The sequence below is a fragment of the Echinops telfairi genome, unplaced genomic scaffold (assembly GCF_000313985.2).
Source record: "Echinops telfairi isolate 266 unplaced genomic scaffold, ASM31398v2 ScPeMD7_53;HRSCAF=182, whole genome shotgun sequence".
Classification (NCBI taxonomy): Eukaryota; Metazoa; Chordata; class Mammalia; order Afrosoricida; family Tenrecidae; genus Echinops; species Echinops telfairi.
The window spans coordinates 3,503,971-3,528,486 of NW_022103951.1; the positions used below are offsets into that span (position 1 = coordinate 3,503,971).

The 24,516-nt window shown below is 45.1% G+C and overlaps 1 protein-coding gene across 1 annotated transcript in view; it reads left to right on the plus strand.

Moving 5' to 3' along the window:
- APOO (apolipoprotein O) overlaps positions 1 to 24,516 on the plus strand; it is a 64,502-nt gene that overhangs the window by 7,364 nt on the left and 32,622 nt on the right. The window contains exons 2-5 of the mRNA XM_045290717.1: positions 11,680 to 11,787; positions 13,286 to 13,405; positions 15,704 to 15,758; positions 19,299 to 19,394. Coding sequence (XP_045146652.1) covers positions 11,680 to 11,787; positions 13,286 to 13,405; positions 15,704 to 15,758; positions 19,299 to 19,394 — 379 coding nt within the window. The remainder of the gene's footprint in view (positions 1 to 11,679; positions 11,788 to 13,285; positions 13,406 to 15,703; positions 15,759 to 19,298; positions 19,395 to 24,516) is intronic.

Sequence of the window (24,516 nt, forward strand, 5' to 3'; positions counted from 1 at the left end):
TCCCCATCTTCCTCCTCCTCTTCCTCTCCCTCTCCCTCTTCTCTCCCCCCTCTCCCCTCTCTCTCCCTCTCTCCCTCCCTCCTTTCTGGCTGTAGCTTTATGAGTGTGTTGGGATCTGGAAGAGGCAGAGGAACACAAACATAGGTGAGCAGGTTTGAGGGCCCTGCTGAGAGCACAGGTCTGTGCTAATCCTGAATGATTGAAGCTGAGACTGAGGACAGAGCAAGTGGATCAGCTGGGATAGGAGGGCCAAGGAGTTCACAGTATAGGGTTGGTGGGAAAAGTAGTACGCGTTACTAGTTGGGTGTTTTGATTTAGCGATTCCTCTTCAGGTCTGTAGGGGGCAACCGAGGACAATAAATGCTTTTGAAAACTCTGCCTAATATTTGCTCTATGGCGCATAGGCAGCAGGTTTTTCATGTGCTGCTGCTGGAAGCGTGACTGTTGAATACATACACTGAGTTCTCCCATTTTGTTTGTTGCACAGATGTTTATGATGGCCCACCTGTGGGCTGGGCACTGTACTAGACACATGAAAAGACCTAGTCCTCATCTAGGAAAACTAACTCACTGCCTTTGAGTGGATTCTGACTCATAGTGATCCTGTTGGACAAAGTAGAGCTGCCCCAAAGGTTTCAAAGGAGCTTTAGTGATGTAGTGGGTTATATGTTGGGCACTAGCCACAAGGTCAGTGGTTCAAATCCACCAGTCACTTCATGGGAGAAATAATGAGGCTTTCTGCTCCTATAGATATAAATTATCAAGGGTTCATGAGGGAGGAAGGGTAGGGGAGGAGGCAATGAGCTGATACCAAGGGCTTAAGTAGAAAGAAAATGTTTTGAAAAGGATGATGGCAACATCTGTACAAAGGTGCTTGACACAATGGATTGCGATAAGAGCTGTAAGATCTCCCAATAAAATAATTTAAAAAAAGATTTACACCTTTGGAAACACAAAATGGCAGTTCTCTTCTGCCCTTCAGGGTCACAATGAGTCAAAAAGAAATTGATGGCAGTGAGGATTTTGTTTTTAAATAGTTTCTAAGGCTGTGGATCTGTCCATAGCTTTCTCCTGCAGAGAAGCTGGTAGATTTGAACCTCTAACCTTTTCGGTTAGCAGCAAGAAGCTTTAACCCTGGCACCCCCCCTATGACCACTCCCTGGAATTCTTTTGAAATAAGTGGCATCAGGACCCGCCACAGTTTCTGACTTGGAGTAGAGGTAAGGTCCAGGAGCCTCGAGTTGTGAATAAACACCCCAGGCGATTGGGAACCCTCGTGTGGGACCAATGCTCTGCAGTGCTGAGGAGGTGTGAGCAGGGGGTGCCACTTTGACCGCTTATTAGGCTGCACCCCAGACCAATTCCATCAGATTTTGTCGCGTTGGGCCTAGAGTTGTGTTAAGAAATCTCAGCACTGGAATTGATTCTGTCCTCCCTCCCTTGCTGCCATCAAGTCCGTTTCAACTCATAGGGACTCTAGGTTAGAGCAGAACTGCTCCTGTGGGTTTCTGAGGCTGCAATTTAAAAAAAATTGTAACTTAGTTCACGGTTTACATTTCAGATGGTCAACCCAGCATTCCAAAGTCTAAGCTAACCATCAGATCCCCCCAGCAGCCGCCCCCTCCTCACCCAGGCTGTAAATCTTGAGGAGAGCAGACATCCTCCTCTTTCTCCTGCGGAGCAGCTGGTGGGCTCATACTGCTGACCATGCACTTAGCAACCAGATGGTGGAGAGCATCGGATCATTACAACCCATAGTCAACCTTGAAAAGCCCTGATTTAGAGACGAGCACCAGCAGGGGGCGTCAGAAAACTATGAAGAAGCAAATGCCTGCACTGACCTTTGAAGTCAGACTGCTTAAGTTGAAAGGGCATTCCCAGCAGGGAAGAAAAGCTGCATCTGGTCGAGTTCAGCAGCTTGTGAAGACCTTGGGGTTTCTCCGTGTGACCTTGGTAGTGGTACTGACATGCTCTGTAGCTCTCAAAGAATAAGACTAGCCCTAACCTCAAATTATCCCATGGATGAACTTAACACACTCCAAGCTGAGGTTCAAAGCGAGTGTCTTTGTTTTCAGCCTGTGAGTGGCATTCGACAGGAGGCTGCTAAGATAGTGTTGTGGTAGTGCAGAGCCTGGGAGCTCTCTGGAGGTCTTTTTTTTATTCCTAAACTTGGTGGTTGATTGGTTGGACGTGAAGGTAGGAAGTCGTTTTCCAGTGTTGCTGCAGGAAACTTGGATATTGAGTACTAGAGCTCATTCTTTTCCCGAATGTCTAACCTGGTCCACCTGTGGGCCGGGCACTGTGCTGCATTTGCAAGGGAGGGGCCGGGAACCAAGGACAAGATCTGGCCCCCATACAGGAGGGACTCCCCATATTTGGCCACACATGATAGGCTATACCTGGTAAGGGGGCAAGAGAATTTAAGGATGGTGGCAAGGCTTTTTTTTTTTTTTGAAAGTTGAGTGGCTGTTAGAATTCTTCATTGAGATGATTGGCTTGGGTGAGGTGCTAGTTTGGTTCTGAACAGACTGATTGGTCGTCATCAGTTGGCATGGAACTCAAGAGAGGGAGGTGTGTGTGTGTGTACTAGAGATTGTGGCATGCTTACCTGAAGCTTGAGGTGACTCTCTCCTTGGCTAGAGAGCATTATTACCACATACATTATTTGTAGCTATTTAATCTTCATGTTTGTTTCGTTTTTGGAAATTAATAGTAAAAACAGAATTACGTGCTGAATAGAACAGGAACATAATCTCTAAGTTGGGAACGAAGTCCTGTACATTTCCATTGAGCATTTTCAGTGCCTACATACTCATAGTCACACAAAGACATTATTATCATCACTTCAAATAAAAAATGTAAAAAACCCACAACGAAATACCATTTCACCCCTACAAAGATGGTTCTACCAATAAAACCAAAACAATGTTGGTGAGGATGTGTTGACCAAGACCGATTCTAGTTGCTTCTGGCTTCTAGACAAGCGACCTTCACTTCACTTAACCTCTGCCTTGGTCTCCCCTCACCCTTCCCAATCATCCTGCTCCTGGGATGGGGGGGGGACCCACAATGTGCTCCTCCACATTTTACAGGGCTGGGGGAGGTTCTAGTGAGATAACATTCCACGAATGTCAGGCATTTTAAACCCTTCTGATTTACAGCAGGCAGACAAGTGATTTGTTGTTGCAGGCTAAGGCTGTGTTTTTAGAACTGACCAAAAGTAAGCCAGATGAGGATACTTTCATGAGTTCTGCCTGGGAGCCCAGCATTCTTTCATCTACTTCTAAAATGCAAACGTCCTTTGTGTTGCAATTAACACAGCAAGAGGAGATAAAGAAAGGAGTGGATAACAGAACTGGGGAGATCAGAGACCAAAATGGAGGAGACAAGTAGATAGTGTACTAGACATTTATGATCACTGACTTTATTACCCTGGGAGGCCTGTTTATGCTTGTGGACTTCTACGGTAGATATAAAGGGTTAATTTATAACCTGCGTACATGCCTTCTGCCCAATACCCTTTCTAGACCAGACTGGAACTTTTTCCTTTTTTTTTTTTTTTAATTCCTAAGAAAAATTCCTTTTGGTGTCCACAGGGTGGCGTCCTTCACACGAAGTTTTATTCTTTCTCAAAACACAGCCCTTTTCATGATCCTTAGTCACCCAGGAGCTCTGGTGGTAAAGAAGTTAAGCGTCGGGCTGGCTGCGATCCACATAGTCAGCAGTTGGAAACCAGCAGCAGCTCCTCAGGAGAAAGACCGGCTTTCTACTCCGTAAACAGTTACAGTCTGAGAAACCCACGGGGTCACTGTGAGTTTGGTTTAGTGCCACCCTTCAGGTCCGAAACACAACTCAACCTCATTGAGTGGTTGGACAGTGAATTTGATGCTTGTGTGGTACGTTTAACCTTGTAAGTTACTAGCTGCACAACAGATCTTTATAGCGAAGATGCCTATCAGTTTCAAAAAGTTTATAGAGTTGACTTCTTTTTTTTAAAGTTATTTCTAATATGACAGGAAGTGCCAAAATATTTTTTAAAATAAAGGAACTGACGAGTTTGTGTCAGTTGCAGTTAGTTCACACAGCAGGAAACCATTGTGGGTTGTGCTTTTTTTGGAGAGGAAAGAAAAGCTCAGTCTAAAGATAAAGATTTCAGAATTTGAAATCTTTTTTTTTTCCCCTCTTTTTGAGTGTTTCCTAATTGTTGCACGGCCTCATGCCAGTTTTCTTAGACAAATTCAGCAGTGCCAATTTCTGAACGCGGTGGGGTTTTAAACCTGAGTTGGTTGTCCATAAAGTTTAGAGGAGCAAGGAGCCAGAGTTTCCAATATGCTCGAAGCCCGGAATTTTGAGTATTAGGCATTGTGCGTATTTTCACAACGCAGATGTAAGCGTGACGGATGGTGTAGTTATATTGTGAATGAATATTGCTATAAAGGCACCGGCAGTACAATTATCCTTTGTCTTCTAGTCCTGTCTGGCTCTTTCAAGCCGGGCAGTGGGTTTTATTCAACAGCTAGAGAGGTGCCAACTTAAGACTTCTTTGTTTGGTGTCGGCAGGCCAAGGAGCCCTCTGAGAGCTAGAGGGAGTCACACAAGTTCACAGTCATTACCACAGTCTGCGAGGGATAGGCGCTACTTTTTGGTTTTGTTTCAGATATGCCTGTGCATTCCTTTGAAAAGACCTTTCAAGTAGGCGCTATGGAAATAAAGGTTCTTTCTTCTTCCCTAGCATCCGACAAGTGCCTGCTTTCTTTTGTGCTTGCTGCAGTGTCACTGCCCTCCTCTAGAGGGTGCCGGTCCCCGGGTTGTATTATGACCTGGGTTAGACTGGCGCAGAGTAAGCCAGTCTAATCCCTGAGGGATTTTACAGGATCACTAACAAATTTCCTAAATCATGTCCAGAACTGAGTCATGTACCCAGTTTGCTGACAAAGTTGCCATTTTCTTTAAAGAAGAAAAAAAGCCTAAGACAAATGGAGAGGAAGCTGAAGGTTGTTGTCATTTGTGAGTTCAGGGTCCTCTATGCGCCTGTCTGTTAGGACATGAAGCGTGGTTATAGCCTAGGTGTGGGGAACATCGGCCCATGAGCCATACAAAGCCCACTGAATCATCCATATCAGCTAACATTACACACCTCGCCAAAGAGAAGTGGTTCCTACCATCACATTCAAACAAACTCACTGCCATCAAGTCAATGCTGACTCATAGCGACCCCCCTGTGGGTTTCTGAAAGTGTAACTTCACAGGAGTAGAAAGCTCAGTCTTCCTCCCATCACGTTAGAAGTGAATTAACAGTTTGACCAAATATAGCAGGCTACTTTTTAAGTTGATGATTTTGGATGGCCCTCAAATGATGTTATAAATATCTGAATGGCCCCCAGCAGAAAAAAGACTCCCCATCCCTGCTCTAGAAGAATAGATTGTACTCTGATACAACTCTTCCAGAAGATGTAGCTTTGAGTTGTTTGAAAACACACAGAAGCATTTGAAAGTCATAATTCAGAGTGAATGTTCCCATAGGATTTTCCTCTACCCCTGTACCCTTAATACTGAAAAAAATGGAATGTGATTTAGGATTTCAAGAGAGATGTGTGTATGCATATATTTACATATGTGTGTACACGCAGACAAGGAGCCCTGGTGACGTAGTAGTTACGCGTTGGGCTGCCTGCGATCTGCAAGACTGGCAGTTCAAAAGCACAAGTTGCTCCATGGGAGAAAGACAGGGCTTTCTACTGTAAAGACCTCGTCCTGGAAACCCACAGGGGCTGCCTTATAGCCTTGATATGAGTTGGCATCGACTTGATGGCAATGAGTTTGGTTTTTGAGTTTATACGTATATATCAACTTTGGAATTTTGGGCAAGTTGTGTAGTTTGGTCTGAATGAGGAGGTTGTTGAAAGGAGGTTTAGAGCATGATAAATTATGCATTTATATACGAAACCAGTACAGCTCAACTGGGTGACTCAAAACTTGCCTAAATGGACTATTCTTTTGCTCTTTGACACTAAGGGTTCTTCCTGTTCACCAGATAAGGCCCCCACCCCAGGAATTTCACCACATCTGATAACCAGCAAGCAAACCACCTGCAGATGAGACACACAGTATTTGCTTTGCTGACTTCATTTTGCTGAATTCTGCTCTCCAAAGATAAACGAAAGCATGGATTTCTGTGAGGAAAAAGATAACGTTAATCTGAAAATGGCTCCTTTCCCCCTGCTTATCTCTTTGGTCTGTTTCTGCAAGTGTCGCCCAGTCCACAACTATGGGCTTGAACATTTCCTATAAAATTTGTGTTTATGGGAAAGTTGTCATAGTTGAAAGATCATTTTCTTCTCATACAAAGTCTGAACTCTTAAAAGACTGGCTTTATAATCCCCTTTACTTTGAAACAGATGAATCTGGTTGTGGTTTTGACTGTTCACGTATGAGGATTTTGTACAGTCAGGTGAGTGCCCGCCAAAGCCATCACCTTTGGTTGGTAGGTTATTGATTTTTAACTAAAACGCAAACAAAACTCAACACTGGGTTGGTTACTTGACAACACAGACCAGGGCAGTGGTTGTAACAAGTACCCTAGAGTGTGCTGTTGGGAGTGATTCCAGTTGGTCTTTGTTCAGAAAGTCCAGGCAGACCACGAATAAAAATCATCATTCATGTTAAATATCTGCCTTAAATTTTGACCTTAATAATATCTGTGTGCATCAACCCCCATGGTTTATGTAAATAGTGTCCAGTCACTTGAGTTTAATCTGTACACATAAACAATTCATGTATTGTAGTTCATAGCTGGCCTATACTTGTATAATAGTCTTTTCTTAGCAGTGTTATTGATTTTGTGCCATTGGCTAAACTAATGACATTATCAATAGAATTACCTTATGCCCTAGGGGGATGATTGATAATGTTCTCTAACATAATAGGACAACGATGTTTCTAAGATGAACCAGAGACAATATAAGCCATAGATATATGAATGGGTGTGGGGCTTGCACTTAATTCCAGCCCCAGTCTAAGAACAATTTGTTCTTATGACATGGCCCTGCTTGATGCTCACTCTCATGAAGAGATCACTGCAGTTATGAGTGCTACAGCAACGTGTGGTGGAGAAAGCAGATGGTGCCCAACTATCAAAAAGAATATAATTTGGGGTCTTGTCTTCAAATGAGCAGCCATCCAAGTGAGGCATCAACTAAGTCCACATGAAAGAAGCACTCCAGCCTGTGTGATCCATGGATTATAAATAATAAAATCTAAATCCAAAGGAGAGAATGGTATCAACTTAAGACTATGGATGACAGTGGAAGCCCAAACTCCATTTGCAGGGTCCACACATGTGTAGCGTCCCGGCCTGCGGGACACACGAGCAGGGCCCTGCAGGGAAAGGCGGACCTGGATGGAAGAAAGGACACGGAGACGTGGAGCAAGACAAATCGCTGATCAAACTCCGTTTATTTGGGCAAACCTCGGGGCATATAAAGGGGAACTGGGAGGTGCATATTTTAATAAGGTGTGCTACACAACATCCAATCCAACATGTACATTATAATGAAGCATAAGAATGTTAACCAATCAGCTGCAGGTAAAAAGGCGCGCACTAGTTCTCAAAGACGTCCTGCATGCAGACTAAAGTTCATAGGCGTAATGCAAAGTCCATCTTATGTCTGTAGTCCAATGAGCGCTCGGCATTATTAACCAATGGGTGAAAAGGTCAACTCTTACAACCGCCCGTGCTACAGAGCACGTAGCTAGGAACGTGGAGGTAGGGTTGGGCAGGAATTTAGGCAGGGCCAGTTCCCCACAGGTTTAGCAAATGAAAGACGAAACTTAACAACCAGGAAGCAGCCAAGTTCGGCTACGTGGCTGAGGCTAAGGCCTTAATGGCCACCGGCTCCCAACACACATGGATTAAGTCTCCAGCGTCTCCCCTCTGACCATAGTTGAAGGGTATGCATAGCCCTGCTATCAGACAGAGCAGTGTAAAGTCGATTATGGCAGATGTAGTTAGGTCAAAATGACAATGTCACGTGATCTCCTTTTTGATCCATTTAAAATTTGTTCTAGTTTGTAATATTGTCTGCTTTCTTTTTGATTGAGGTTTTTATCTGCTTGTTAGCTTTTAAAAATGTCTTTCTGTATATGAAATCCAGGATAGGCAAATCTATAGCATCAGTAACTGAATTAATGGTTTTGCGGGGTTATGGCCAGGGAAGTTGGGAAAATCGGAACCTAAGAATGCGAAAACAAGGAAAAAAAAGGTTCTGAAATTGATTGTGGTGATGACTGTATAACCGTTCTTGATGTGATCAAGTTATTGAATTATATGATATGTAAATTATATGCCCCAAAACTGTTCTATTTGTATATATGTATAAAATTTGTAGTTGCTAATGAAATGTTGGAGCCCTGGTGACATAATGGGTTATGCATTGGGCTGCAAGTGCAAGGTTGGCAGTTCGAAACAACCAGCAGCATTGTGGGCGAAAGATGAAGCTTTCTACCCCTATAAAAAAAGTTACAATCTTGGAAACATGCAGGAACAGTTCTATCCTGTCCAGAGAGTCATTAAGAGTTGGAATCAACTGGATGGCAGTGAGATTATTGTTAAATGAAATGTATCCAATCCTCACTTAATCCCATTTATACCACATGCTGTGTACACATTGGTTTCAGATACTGGTTTGGTATTTCAGGTGTTCACCCGTCTTCCCAATAAGGATAAGAACAAACCTAGAGTAATACAAACTTTGTAGCTTGACAACTTCTAAGGATTTTCAAACTGGTAGGGTGGGAGGGGTGTGTGTGAGGGAAAGCATGTACTAAAAGAATGCAATATTCTATTTTAAAATTTGGTGTTTCTTGATTTTTGATAAGCGCAGCTGATGGTTAACTACTTGGAGCAAAAGGAGTTGAAGCCCCAAGTCCCTGCGTCATCACAGTAGGACGAGGACAAAGGACTTGGGCTGAGGACTGATTCGTTAAGAAAGAACCAAATTGCATTTATATAAAAAGAAGACAAGTTTTACCCAAAATAGGACAGTGATAACTCCCTTTAGTAAAACTAACTGTTCTGTTCACGGGTAATTAGGTCTGAAGCCTGAAGCTTACTCCACGTGGGGGACCCTGTGAATGGGTTTTGGACGTTCACTGTCATCCGCAGTCTTCTGCAGAGCAGGTGTTCAAGATTTAGGCTCTAATACTGTTCTTTATCATTTACAATTCTTGGATCACGTAGGTTAATTAATGTGCTTCTTTCCTGTGGACTTAGCGGATGCCTCGCTTAGCTGCTTGGTTTTGCTTAGGTTTTTTTCCACCTTTTTTTCTTATTATACTATAAATAAATCATTTTGGCTGCTTGCTTTAAGACAAGCCAGTAAGACCCCAGACACAGTTCTGCCTGATACTTGAGCACCACCTGCTTTCTTCACCACACTTTGCTGTGGTGCCCGCCTCGTCAGTGATCACTTCATGGGATTCAGCAGGTCCGTATCAAACGAACGCATTGTTCTTAGATCAGGGCTGTGATTTAAGTCCAAGCTCAAAATCTGTTCTTATATCTATGGTTTATATGTGCCTATGGTTCACTTTAAAGACATTATTTGGCTGAAGGACATTATAAATTATCCTCATGGGGCATATGGTAGTTCTATTAATATTACCATTAATTTAGCCAATGGTATAGAATTTAGAAAAAGTATAGGACGTCTTTTAGACCAAAATGCAAGGATTGTTGATTTGTACAGATTAACAACTTAGGGGACTGGACACTATTAAGCAATGAAGACTGGAGATAGGACAAAACTTTCAGTACTGTTCATTCGTAAAGGTCAAACTGGACTAAACATGTCATAAAAGTGAATGGCCAACTTTTCCTTTAGTAGTCACGTACAAACCTTTTGGGTCACACAGGGATGATTAAATTAATACCCCTCATTTGTTTTTCACCTCTCTCCTCTCCATCCAGTCAACAGTTACTGAGTATATATTCTGTACCAGGCATAGCATAGGCTATAGGACTATGAGGTTAGACCTGGCCCTCTCCTCAAAGGGCTTTCAATCTGGGAAGGAACTTGAGAAGCCAAACTAAACCCACTCCCATTGAGTTGATGCTGACTCATAGTGACCATGTAGGACAGAATAGAACTGACCCTGTGGGTTTCCGAGACTGTAAACTCTTTTATGGGAGTAAAAAGCCTCTTCTTTTCTCCTGCAGAGCAGTTGGTAGTTTTGAACTGCTGACCATGTGGTTAGCAGCCCAACTTGCAACCCACTATGCCACCAAGGCTCCTTTGGACCTTTGAGAGAGATAGATAAATGGACACATAAGAGAAAAGCAAAAGGCGATGACTCCTCCCCAGTGTACTATAGCGAGAGAAAATGAATGCAGGATATTTGGCCTGTGTGAACCTCTGAAACTGGGAGGGCACATGGGAGACATTTAGCGAGTTCAAATTTTGTGGGAGAAGGCAGCTTAGAGGAAGTGTCTGCAGGGGAGCATACGATAAGTTTTGTTTGGCTCACATAAAAGTCCTAAGTAATCCTGAAGGTTCGCAAGTGCAATTCAGACATTGGTTTTGGGGGAATACTATTCTTTAGTAATGTGGTTTCTGAGCTGCCAGAGGACCAGTTAGGATGCTACGGAAACAGTCCAGGTAGGCAATGGGGGGTGGGGGGCTCTAAGGCACGATTGTACAGTAAGAGGATAAAGAGGAGAGAGTAGGATTAAGGGTAATGCAATCAGGAGAATTATTGAGGTGTAGTGACTACTAAAAGGAGCGCCCTGGTGGCACAGTGGAGAAGTGCCTGGCTGCTAACCAGTGTGTTGAGCCCACTGGCCAGTCCCTGGGAGAAAAACCTGGCAGCCTACTTCCGTAAAGATTACAACCTTGGAAATGATGGGGGCATTTGTGCTCTATCACATAGGGTCACTAGAAGTTGGAATTGACTCAGTGGTCATGGATTTTGGTGTCCTTTGGTAGGGACCAACACGGTGGTGGGGAGGGCTGAAATTGACCTAAATTTCTGAGTAGGTTGTGTAGTTGGGTGGTGGCACCATTCTAAAGATGATGAGCTGGTTTTGGACATGTTCTGGGACATGAGGCGCGGCCAAGTCAAAAATATCCAGACGTAGTAGCATAAGTGAGTGAAGAGCTCAGGTGAGAAGTCGTCGCTGGAGCTGCGGATCTGGGAGCCAGAGGTTTCGTATTGGGCCCATGGGTGTAAGTAACTCAGGGAGAGCAAGACAGAAAAAGGAAATGAGATTGGGGAACCAGCTCTTGATGGAAGAGCTGGATTCGATTAGTAGAATTGAAGGAGTAGCCTCACTCTACAAGGAGTCACTGGGTGACATGAAAAACCCCTCCCCTTGCTGCTGCTAGTAGTGGTGATAGGGAGGGGCCGAGGGAAGGAAGAAAGGAGGGAGGGAGGCAGACCGACTGATTTTAACTTCATTCCCCATTATTTCTGAATGTTTTCCATCTTTTAATTTCACTTTCCATGACAGCGTGCGTATGTGTTTAGCTTCTGACCTCAAAACTTGAGGAATACATTGATTTCTCCTGCGATGCCATCAGACTTTCAGGGAAGGCGTGGCTAAAGCTCTTGAGAGGCTCGGGCTGCTCACCGCATGCACATGGTAGCAGGTAGTGAAAGCAGGTGATTGCTTCTGTGTTTCAGATAATTCAGAGATCAGTGGCACCTGCCAGCCTGGGCCTGCTCGCCTTTAAAGTCTACGCCGCACCAAAGAAGGACTTGCCCAACAAAAATTCTGTCAAGGTCGATGAGGTAACCCACTCTCCATGAACATCCATCTGTTCGGAGTCTGCTTTAGTTACTATGGGGGTTTCTCGAACATATCCTGTAAAAGAAGAAGTCAGTTTGCTGACTGTTCTGCTTTGTGTGAAACTACTAACCTCTGTCTCTTTCACCCAGTAAACTTCAGTGGTACTTAGTTAAGGACATAATTACAGAGTACCTCACCGCTTATAAAATGGGGAATCGGTTGTGCCCTAGTTGGTCATAAGCACACTGATTCTTGGGTGGATTCAAGGCATAGTCTTACAAAAAAAATCCCTAACTACGGAACAAATCTTCCATCCATTGTTTACCTTCTTTTTTGTTGTTTTGTTTTGGCCCTGTGCCCTCTCCTAGAGCATTTTGGATATCAGCCATGGGCCAGGTTATCTTACTATAAGGTGACCAGACGTCCCGCTTTTGGCGGGACAGTCCCTATTTTTAACAATTTGTCCCGCGGCCCGCGGCGTTTTTAAAAAGTCCCGATTTTTGGAAAGAATGCACGACAAGCTAGGGTATCCGGTTTTTGGCTGCCATGTGGCTATTTCTCCAGGATATGAGTTTTATCAGTGGTGTCCCGCTTTACCTATGTTAAAATCTGGTCACCTTATCTTACTATGCATACATAAAGCTAATCAGCTCTATGACACACAGAATAATCCAGGAGGGGGAATGGCGATGCCAGAAGGGTAGGGGGAAGAGGGGGAGAGGAAGGGAGAAAGGGAGAACTGATCGCAATGATTAGCACATTACCAAAAACCCCTCTACAGGGGGAAGAACAACATGGGGAAGGGAGACAGTGGTTGGTGTGAGAGATGAAATAATACCAGTGTACAATCTATCGGGGGGTTATGAGGGTGTGGGACAGGGGGCAGGAAAAAACAAAAGCTGGTACCGAGGGCTCAATAGAAAATGTCTAGAAGAGAATGAGGGCAATATATGTACAAACATTCCTGATTCAATTGATGTATGGATTGTGATAAGCGTTGTACAAGCCCCCAATAAAATGATTTTTTTTAAAAAAAGCTAATCCGCTTAACTTTTGCTTGCCCTATCCTCTCCTCAGGTTTTGGGGCAGTGGCATTTTTAGGGTGAAAGTGGCAGCCAATAGTAGTTGTGAAAGTGTTCTTCATTGGGTGGGGAACAAATTTGCCCTCCTTTGATTAGCACTGACCATTTGACCTAGCATATACTTCAATCACTTCCAGGCTTTAAAAATTCCCTTCTCACTACCCTTTAGAGCAGTAAAAACCTCTTTTCCCACACATTCTAAAATGAGTACCAAGTGGGCAAGGGGAGCCGCTCTTGGTCTACACACACAGCAAGGAAATGAGTAAGGTGCAAAGATGATGCAAAGTTCGGGTTAGGGTTCATGGAGCCCTAAGGGTCATTGTAATTCATGAATTCTTAGAAGCTGGTAAGACATTTGCTCATTTATTGTTATAACGCTGTCTAATTTGGAATTTCTTTTTAAAAAATACATACGCAGCTGTCACTGTACTCAGTTCCAGAAGATCAATCTAATTATGTGGACGAGCCAAGGACTGCCCTTGAGGAAAACATTTCAGAGCTCCGACACTCCTGTGAGCCGTATCTAAATTGGTGTCAGGTAGGAGCTGTTCTGAAAATGGAGTTAACGCATTTCTCTTTAGAATCAGTAATGAAACGTCTCTATTGGCTGCATGTTTTTGGCGAAAGACACGCTACGAGGGGTCCAAAGGAGTCCTGGTGGAGGCGTAGTGGTTCTTTGTTGGGCGGTTACCCACAAGGTCAGCAGTTTGAAACTACCAGCTTTCTACTCTTAGAGTTCCAGCATCAGATATCCACAGGGCCAGTTCTCCCCTTCCCTATAGGGTCTCTGTGAGTCAGCATCAACTCATTGGGTGAGTGAGTAGAAAGGTGAATAAAAAGAGGGTGGAATGACACGTTTTAGTAATGTCTGTCCCTAATGGCCAAAGAATTATGTCCAGGGATTGGCTTCTGTTGCTGGCCACGTTTTAGAGCAGACGGAATATTGTGATTTATAACGTGACACTAATGTTTACAAATCTATATAGGATGCTTTCATAGCCCTTGCTACATAATGCTTTCCTTCTCTTGTTCCTTATCTTGATTTTGCAAATCAGTAAAGACTAATATGTAAGGGTATGCGACGGGGTGGGGGGTGGGGGGGGGTTATGCGACAGGGTCCACATTTACTTGGTTTGAGTAATTCAACTTTTCAAGTTAGTAATTTTGAGATTCAATTTCCAGCCTGAATGTGACTTAATTTGTAATTTGTACCATCTGTGTCAGCGTTGTACTGTTTACCGATTTAGAAAGAGCCTAGTAAACAAGGACTACATCAGCAATATCAATTGGGTTATTCTACTTAAGTGTCATAACCATATTCTTGTGCTGTGAAACACCTAATGGCTTCATATGGATTAGGTGGTCAAGTGTTTAGACCTTATTCTCTTCTCGTGTTTTTTTTCCCCTGGTGAAAATGTACACAACATGTAGAAGATTTTAAAAGCATCTTTTGTTTTCTGGTGATGGTTTAGACAGTCAGCAAATTTGTATGAATATTTTTTAATACCATGTAGGTATGACTGCTGTTATTTCTAGGGTTCGGTTTTTTAGGGGGGTGGGTAGCAAATGTACTCTATTTACCTATTAACCTGTTTCTTTTGTTTCTGCTTTGTGTCTCATGCACAATACTCATCACACTAACATACCTTTCCTCTAAGCCAGAGGTTCCCAAACTTATTTGGCCTACTGCCTCCTTTTCAGAAAAAAAAAAATTACTTAGAGCCACCCAGTGGCAATGAAAGTTTTTTTGTAGTGTAACCCGTAAGCGTTCCCAACGTGTTTATTTGCACATTTTGAAAATAAGGAAGCTTTCTTGTGAGTCAAATGGTTTTGTGTTTTCCCACAGAATGAAGTCTCCATGAATAGAAATATTTCTCATTCTTCACACATTTTTCAGGCCACTAGATTTTAGCCCCTTTCTTCAAGGACTAATTTGTTTTTCTTTTTCATGGTAAAATTCAAGCTAGCAAGAGAAGTGGGCACTGACTCCAGATGGTGGTTTGTAGTTTCTCTCCCTCCCTTTGTTTTTGTAGGAAGGAAAGCCCCATGGTACATTTTAGTGAAGTGCATATAGTCTCCTTTATATTTTTTAGGTCCATCTTCCAAATTCAGATTTATTGTGACAAACAATGGAAAGATACCGGATAGCTTGTTCTCAATTGAGCTGAACCAAAGAACCAATCAAATCAAATAAGTCTTTTTCCCCAAATAGCATGGGGTGACTCCTTACACCATCAAATAGCTGTTTGTCTTTTGTCAAATCATAACTGTAGGATTCTTGAGAGTGAGTCCCTTTAGCTAGCTCCTTGTTTCTTTGTGGACGATTTGATACTCTTGTACCAAGCTTGCTGTTGTTAAGAGGATGTTGACACTTGTTTTGCTTCAGAATTAGTTTAAATGTCTCTCCAAATGTGGATATAGATCTTGATCTATATCCTTGATCTCTTTCCTTCTTTAAATGGGCCATTTTCAGGCCCAGGCTCTAAACTGTGACTCTTCTAGCAGACCAGGAAATGGAGTTGATAAAGATTTAATCACATGGGGAAAGAATTTGCCGCCTTTATTATCAAAGGGGTTGGTTCTATGTTCAATATTTGATAAGACAGTGAAGGCTGGTTGCTAAAACCGCTTGGCTTGGGGTCTTGGCTTCCTGTGGCAGTGGTAAGCCATTCTGGGAAACAGTTTGCTGGGGAAGGAAACTAACAAATCAAACCAAACCAGGAAGTGTAGCCCCTTTGCTCAAAAGGTGGGACTAGTGGGATCATTTGTTCAGTAAAGCTAAGTGTATTTATTCTGTGGCTTCACCTACTAATTCCTTTTCACTTTTTTTTTTAAGGAACAGTACGACTACGTCAAGCCCAAGGCACAAGATTTTGTTCAATGGGGGTCAGGTAAGTTGATTTGGAATTTAGGCACAATCACTAACTGTTCCATCACTAACTGTCGTGCTCTTTAACCCAGTCTCCTGGGAGTTCTTAAAACGGTGTGCAGGATTTTGGAGTGATGTGGGCTTTCCTATGAGTCAGAATTGGCCCGCCGGCAGTGTGTTTGCATTTGAGGGGCCTTTTTCACTCAAGGACCCGATTCAGGGTCATTGAGACCATTGAGCTACTGAGTACACTTCAAAGTGCAACCAGCAGATTTTCCAAGTCGGTGTAGCACAGTGACCGAGTAGTGCGTGTGCGTGGGTCAGTTCTTATGTCCATGTACATTTGCATGTACACGGCTACAAATGCATTCAGGAGAAATAAGATGAGACTGTCTACTCCTATAATGATATACAGCCTTGCAAATAAGAAGTAAGATGAGACTGTCTACTCCTGTAACGATATACAGCCTTGCAAACCCATCCCACTGTGAGTTGGGATGGAATCAACTCTGGAAGTGGGTTTGATGTTTTGGGTCTGACAAAACTTTAGGAGCCCTGGTGCAGTGGGTGAAGCATTGGGTTCCAAACTGCAAGTTCAGCAGTTTGAACCCACCAGCCTCTCCATGGGAGAAAGTTGAGGCTGCCTGCTCCCGTAAAGATGGGACAGTCTCAGAAACCCTATGGAGCAGTTCTGTTCCTCCCTGCAGGGGGACTCTTGAGTTGGGATCTCCTAGATGGCAATGGGGTTTGACCTTGATTTTATAGAAGGTTTGAAGCCGCAGGGAACTGGCCTGGTGTGCCTCCGAAAGGCCATATTGCATAATTAGTGGCGTGTTTATGTTTTCACACGTGAGAATTGACTTCCATGGCAGTGAGTATTGTTTTCCCACATGGGAGTCACTTATTCAAAAACTCACTGCCATCCAGTCGTTTCCAACACTTAGCACCCATACAGGACAGGGGGACCTGCCCCTGGGAGCTTCTGAGACTAACGCTTTACAGGGGCAGAAAGCCTATTCTTCCTCCTGCATGTATCGTATCACTGGTACTCAGAAGTCATCTCCATCAGGAACTGGTAAATTAATAACGCAAACCAGACCCACTGCCGTGGAGTCACTTCCAAGTCATAGCCACCCTCTAGGACAGAGTCAGAATGGACTCTACGGCAGTGTGTTTGAGAGCCAAACTGCCCAGCAGGGTTCAAGGGCATTCCGTTAGCAGCTGAGTGCTTAACCACTGCACCACCACAACTCCTTGTAAATGAATCAAGAGGCTGCTAATACCTAATTCCCCCACTTGGGCATCTCTTCCAATTAACACCTTCTTTTTTTCATAAGGGTTTCTTTCCGTGACAGAATGAAATAGGCACGAGTACAGTATCTCTGCTAAGATCACTGCAGTCTTTGGATGTGCTTGCTACTCCGGAGGCTATCAAGTCCGGGCAGCTTTTGTGTAAGGGCAGATAGAGTTACAGAGTACCAGTTCTTTACATTATTAGTAAAAGTTAATGAAGAACATCCTAACTTTAGTAATAAGCAACCTCTTCTTTAGTACTTAGTCCGTGTCAAGTACTATTCCAAGTCCCTGAGAAATACGAATTTCTTTAGCTGTTATAAATCCTGATAGTTAGGTACTGTCATCATTGTTTTTCACACAAGGAAACTAAGGCACTCCTGAGTAATCTTCAGTTTTGACATGTGTCATCTCCTACAGATTTGGAACAGTAGTCACTCATCTGCACAGCCAGCCATGCTTTCTCCTTGGGTTGGCAGTTACTACAAAAGCTCTTAAGCAGAGATGGCACCATTGTTAGTTCTGTTGCTTTTCACACAGGCGGTCACTTCATTTCCCAGCAGTCTCAGCCAAGGCATGTTACCAGAAGCTGTACTTCAGCTCCACCTGAGTCTTAAAACACGCCTTTTTGCTCCAGTTCCACTTTTTGATTCACCCACTTTGGCTCAGCTCACCAAAACCATCTAAGCATGCTGCTGGCGAGTGTTCTGCACGCATGTTTAAAATTGAGCACAAAAGAAAGTTGAAAATCGCTTGACCTGAGACAGACAAGGGGATGGCACTTGAAAGGGGATGGGCAGGTCAGATCTAGTGCAGCTATAACACAAGCCCTGTAGTTGTATTGAAAATGAACACATTTCCCAAAACACCTAAGAAAGGGAAAACTTTTTTCTTTTTGTACATACCCGTCACTACCTGAAGAAGAGAGTTATCGAGGATTCCAGTTGATTCAGTTCAGTGTGTATTTGTGCAGTCACCTCATGCCAATCATTGAAGAATGAGGTTGATTACAAGGGCCGCCACCCCTGGGATGCCTATTATAAATGATCCAGTGCTGTGTTGTTAGTGCAGATCCAGAGAGAATTTCAGACTGCTCTGGGAGGTCCCGAGGAAAAGAACTCCGCTGAGTAGAGAGAGGCCAGATGGACCCAGTCGAAGGGGGATTTCTGAGGCAAGTCTGAAAGGGGTAGTGACTGGCCCCACTAAAATGTAAGGATGGGGCTGCAGTGGCATTTCCGACCGAAAGCATGGTGGGATCACGGTGTCAAGGGGCAGCTCTATATTGGGAACCCGAAGCAGATAAAATAGGGCGTGCTGAAGATGAGGCTGAGAGAGGGATGCAGGCTTTCTGAGTCCCGGCCTAGCTGAAATTCCTTTGCTAATCAGTAATCTTCAGCTTCTAGCCCAGTGTCCTCACTAGCTATTTGTGGAGCGAATATCCTCTATGTTACTACTGCAGGAAGGGAACAGATGTCTCAGCAAGGTGCCTAGGGAGGCCTACAGCTGAATAATCACAGCCCAAGATGGAATAGGCTTGCGCACTAAGTGATGGAATGGAGAATAAATACCATAGAAGACATATCGAGTTGATGAGTTAGGAAAATACTAATTTAGGGCAGACGGACTTAGCCAACTCACACTTGGTGGGATCGGCTCTGGAGAGTAAAGTCATGCGGCGTGTTCGGGCATGGCTGATGGGTTGCACTTATTTGTACTCATTTTGTCACTCTCCCAAGTGACTCTTCCATTTACTGTAAGTTTCCTTCATTATCCACATGTATCCTGATCTTGAGTTTAAAGAGTGAGACCAGATAGCGAAGGCGCTTTTTCCTTCTTTGTCTTGTGTAGTTGGTTCGCAAGTTTTAGAGAACACACGGCAAAGCTTTAAGATACGGCAGATCTGTCTATAAAGATTCATCCCAGTCTGTTTGGTGTCTGTGTTTGTATCACAAGAGTTTAAACAGTGAAGGGGCCCTGTCTTTATATTTCTCCCTGTGTGGATCATCAGTTCAGATCTGTTGCCTTTGCAAATAGGAAGAGCATCTAAGATTTTTTTATAGTCAGTGAGTTGTCAGACCACAAGGGTTTGAAAATTGGACACTTGCTATGCGAATAAATACTAATTCCATATCACATGTTAACAGAAAACAAATAGTTCATAATTTGAGAAGCATTTGGTGTACTGTCTGTACTAGTTTATTTATATTTTTTGTTTCATTGTTCTTTGAAACCATTTATAAAATCGTTTCCTGGTCTAATTCTATTATAGATACCTATGATTATCTCCAAAATGCACCTCCTGGATTTTTCCCAAGACTTGGTGTCATTGGTGTTTCTGGCATTGTTGGACTCCTCCTTGCTAGAGGTAGGTGCAATTTTGCATTTTCATTTTTGGGGGCAGGTTTATTTAGGTCCAGTTTATGTTCTGTAACATCCATGCAGCTACGGAGCACCACCACATTCAAAATGGAAAGCAACCATCAGCCCCCAGAGTTCCTTTGGGCCCCTTTGTAGTCTGTACCTGTGTCCCAGCCCAGCCACAGTTCCTGGCAACCAGGGGTCTATTTTCTCTCCCTGTAAGTCCACCTCTTCTCTAACTGGAATCACAAAGGACGTTGAGTTTGGTTCCCATTCTGCATGATGGCTTTTGTGCTTCATCCGTGTTGTGGCATGTTAGCACTTCCTCACTCAGGCATTATACAAACTCCCCATGTTGAAAGTCTTAGGAGCCATGCAACCAGGCCCCCCATAAAATGACAACCATGGAGAGTAGTTTGCCAGCTGTGCCACCCGTTTTAAAACTCTTTCTCTACACACGGCAACTGCTACTGTAGGAACTTGAAAGGCCTCTCCTCTGACTGGTGACGTGAGCTCACCCCTGCGCACTCCTCACTGGGGGGCCTGGTGAGATTCTAAAGACCAGGTTGTCATGGGAACATGGAGGCCGACCACATCAGCTGTACTGCGAGCATCCTGCTGGTGTGCCTGCTGAGGTCACCTGCCTCCGCCACTTCTCCCTGTCCACTATCACCTCAGGAGACCCTGGCTCCTACTGGGCCTGCAGGGAGGGTTACCCAATTTTCCTGAGCCAGGGTGGCCCAATGTCCCTCCATCTCCAGGGTCCCTTGCCCTCCCTGTAGTTTGAAGAGGGGTGGCCCCAGCTCATCTCCTCTATGACCCCAAAGCACCCAGGTGGCTTTTCTCAGGGGGAGGGGACTCTCCGAACATGGGTGGGAGGGTCTGGGTCCTGGGGGGGTTAACATGCTACCTGTTGGGTCCCCCACTGGCCTCTTACCCATGCATCCCCATCTGAATGAACAATTCAACGCTTTCTCCAAGGCCATGCTGGCCAGGCCCAGCCTCTACCATTGGCCATAAACTGTAGCAATATCTCACTCAGACTGACCACTCTCCACGGATCTCAAGAAGGGACATGAAAGTGAAAAGGTGCTGGCCCTGGGCACTCGAATGCCCCTCTCAGGACTCCTTCTGGCCACAGCCTAGCCTAGCCTTGCTCCCAGACCCCCCTGCCCCACCCCCACCCCCCAGTCCTGCTTTCTTCCCCGCCTTAAGGGTGGCACACCTTGTGGGTACTAGCCCCTGCTGTCCCAGCCTCAGCCCCGTGTGGGTACCTAGGACTGGTCCCACTACAGGCCCCATGCTGGAGTGTTCCTTGGGTCGCCCCAAGGACTCGGGGACTGCGCCCGCCCTCCCCCCCTAGATGGTGACCCCTCAGCAACCCGAGCTTCCTTTCTCCGTGCATGTGGGGCATGCTGGGCAGTGTTTGTCACTGCTGGACAAGCATCGGCAGCGCACAAAAGCAATAGGTTTTTTTACTACTGCGAATCGGAGATATGAGATAATGAACTAAGTGGGTAAGTGAGGAGCAGGTGTAATGGTTTCTGTGCCCACCTCTTGTGTAGAATAGGTAATAAAATTAAGATTTGTTTGTAGTAATCAACTTGAGAAATAGTAGAACCTCCCCCCAGCCCCTTAAACTTCTTTTCCCTCTCTCCTGCAAAGCTGTTTAGAAAAACATCCCAGTTTTCTTTAAGTAGGGTTTGGAATGTACCAAAATCCCAAGACCAGTCCAGGTGCTGGAATTTGGGTGATTAGGGAGCCGGCATGTGTAACGGAATGCAGTGAACCCCGCTGCCTCACTCCACAGTTAGAGCACATGGAGGTATTTTGCAGGACCCAGAGACGCTCACTGTGGCATGCCCTCCTTTCTACACTGGGTGTTTGTCGCCTGCACAGCCAATCCTGTGACCAGCCTGGGGCACCCCCACCGTGAGCCTTGTCCTTTGTCATCTTTACATACATGGGTACATCTGCATGCGCGCGCGCGCACACACACATTCACTCACTCGACAGGGCTTTTCCTGTGAGTGCTGGGTCTCCTAGGGGACTGCTGAGCAAGCTGAGTGGGATGGTAGGTAAATGTAATGGCGGGCCTTGGTGGGTGCAGGTTCCTGCAGGTAAATGCTCCCCTCTGGCTGGCAGCAGCAGGGTGGGGCCTCCTGGTCAAGTTTCTTGAGCTCATCTGCCAGGATAGCCTACTTCGTTGAGGGGGACGGCCAGTGTGGCAGGACAGGACTCCCTTCCTAGTAAGGTTCTCGGGAAGGAGCATTCGGAGGAAGTGCGCCCAGCCAGGTTACTCTCGGGTTGGCAGCTATGGTTGTCTTCAATGGCTCGCCCAGCAATGGCAGCAAGTGGTTCCCCTGTGACACTACTGGCTCTCCCAGGCTCACCACTGGCGTGGTGGGAGGTGTAGACTTGTAGACAGAGTGGGGAGCAGTGCATGCACTTCCTTCGGAAATTCTGGGGGCCTCAGCTCCTTCTGGGAACCAGCACGAAGATCTGGCCAAGAGCTGCCACTTGTCAGCTTCCCCTCCCCAAAGGCAAACTCACCGCCAACGAGTTGATTTTGACTCCTAGCGACCCTGTAGGATGGAGCACAACTGCTCTGTGGGTTTCTGAGGTTGTACATCTTCCTGGAAGTCTCGTTCTTCTCCCGTGGAGCAGCTGCTGGTGGGTTTGAGGCAGTGTAATGCGTAACCCACTTTGCACCTGCTTCCCCTGGAGGAGGGAGAAATGACTGGGCACAGACTTGGTGGTGGTTCCTGGATCCTCACCTGTGCAAGCGGCCCAGGGACTTAAAGCTTCAAGAGGCCAGGTATGTAGCAGGCTTTTCTCGGATCATTCTATCCCTTTGCTCCAGGAAGTGAGAAAGGAGCACTAGTTTTATTAATCATCTAGGTTGATAGCATTTGTATCCTCTATTGTTCATCTTTGGGGATCTGTATGTTGAAACTAAAAGTTTGAACACCAACAAGGATCCCTTTTGTTAGAGCCATGGAAGGAGCCCTGGTGGTGTAGTGGGTTACACATTGGGCTGCCAACTGCACGGTCACCCGTTTGAAACCACCAGGCCCTCCTTGAGAGAAAGATGGGGTTTCTTACCCCAGTAAAGAGTGAAACTCAGAAACCTGCAGGGACAGGTCGTCCTTGTTCTGTAGGGTCGCTATGAGTCCGAATCGACCGGATGGCAGTGAGTGAGTGTTAGCATGTGTCGTGTTAGCATCTCGCCAGGCCCCAGTCAAAAACGCTGCCTCTGAGTGGAGGTATTTCTAATGCCAGATCCACATACATCCTCCTATTTCACCCCGTCTATTTGCTTACGTCATTCTGAGGATCCTTCAAGCTCTCCATCCTGCTCTCTAATCTGCTGAGACCCCTTTCCCCCCGGCACCGTACACCTGTCTACACTCTGGACTGCCATTTCAATAGAGCTGTCGCCTTGGGTCTTGTCTTCTGAGTTCCATGCCTTCTCCTTGGTTTACCCTACTCTGTTGTTGAAGGACAGGCTTAAGTAACTTTTAAAAGAGGTGGCGTTGAAGATAAATTTGCTCATAGTTTCTTGCATGTCTGAAAATTGCCTTCTGCCCTCAGGAACCCCCAAACCCAGAACTCACTGCCGTCAACTCAGTCCCGACTCAGAGCGACCACACAGGGCAGGATAGAATTGCCCCTTTGGATTATTTCTCCGACTTTAAATCTTTACGGGAGCAGACTGTCTCATCCCCCCCCCTCCCCGCAGAGCAGCTGGTGGGTTTGAACCACTGACCTTTCGGCCAGAAGCTCAATGCCATTTTGCCCTCATACCAAGAACTTCCTTGATTGGATGTAGAATCTATTTTCTGTCCCCACTTCGAAGGCCATGTCTTCACTCAGGCAGCTGGTGCAGTGTGAGTCGGTAGCCAGGCTGATGCTTGCTAAGTGATCCACTTTGTGTTCTGGAAGTTCTGAGAGCTGCTTGGAACCCTCAGTGTTCTGAATTACCTCGGTGCTGTCACTAGATGGGCTTTTCATCCCCTAAGTGGGCATTATAGCGGCTTGTAGTCTTCCGTTCTAGGAAGAGAGCGTGGATGTCTTTGAAAATGTACTCCCATTCTTTTCCCCTTTTGTATTCATGTTAATCAGTGATGGGATCATCTACTTTGAACCCCATGTCTCTCGTGTTTTCTAGATTATTTTATTTTAGTCCTTTTGAATTTTTTTTCATTTCAACTTTGATCACTTCCAGGGCTCTATATTTTTCTTGGAATGTTCCTTTTTCATAGAACTCTTTTTTTTCTTTTTCTTTCAATGTACTAGCTTCATGCATTTATTTGTTGATCCTTAACAAGAAGCGTGGTTTTGTTTTTAAGTGCTTATGTTTCTGGTAGGGTGGGTGTTCTCCTCTTCTTGCATGTCTTGGCCTTTCTCTTTTCAGTTGCCGGTTTCCCTCAAATGTCTGGTCACCCTTGGTTGTCCAGAAATGGTTTAGAATGCGGCGGTCTAGTGAGAACTCTGGGCATAGATGGGGCTTGCTGACAGGCAAGCTCCCTCTTACCTCCTGGTGAGTTGGAGGGGAGCTGACCTTAAATGAGAGGTGCCTACATCCAGTGCCCCATAAGGAGAGCTTTTCTTTCGGGCCCTAACTCACCCACCTCAGCTCTTGGTTCTTAGAAGAAAATTCATGGCGTTTCCTTAGCAATATACCACCCCCACCCATTTGGTTTAAAAATTTTTTGCTGTGGGGTGGCTGTCTGACCACAAGCCGTCTTGTACTGGAATAAGATGGGGGTACTAGTCTGTTTATAGAACTTGCATTTGTTCCCTGATCTGAGCTTCCCTGAGGCTGCCTGGGTCCAGTCTGCACCCTCCTCAAGTCCTGCAGCCTGCCTGTCCTCTTGTTTCTGTCCTCTTTGTTTTTTGAAAATTGACGCTTTTTATCTGCCAGCAGCCTCTCCATGTACTTTGGGAATGCTATCAAGAGGGACCAGCCTCTGGAGAAGGACAGCATGCTTGGTCAAGTAGACCAAAGCCAAACTCACTGCCTTCAAGTTGATTCCAACTCACAGCGACCTCATAGGACAGGGTAGAACTGCCTCTGTGGGTTTCCGAGACTGGAACTCTTTAAGGGAGTAGAAAGCCCCAGCTTT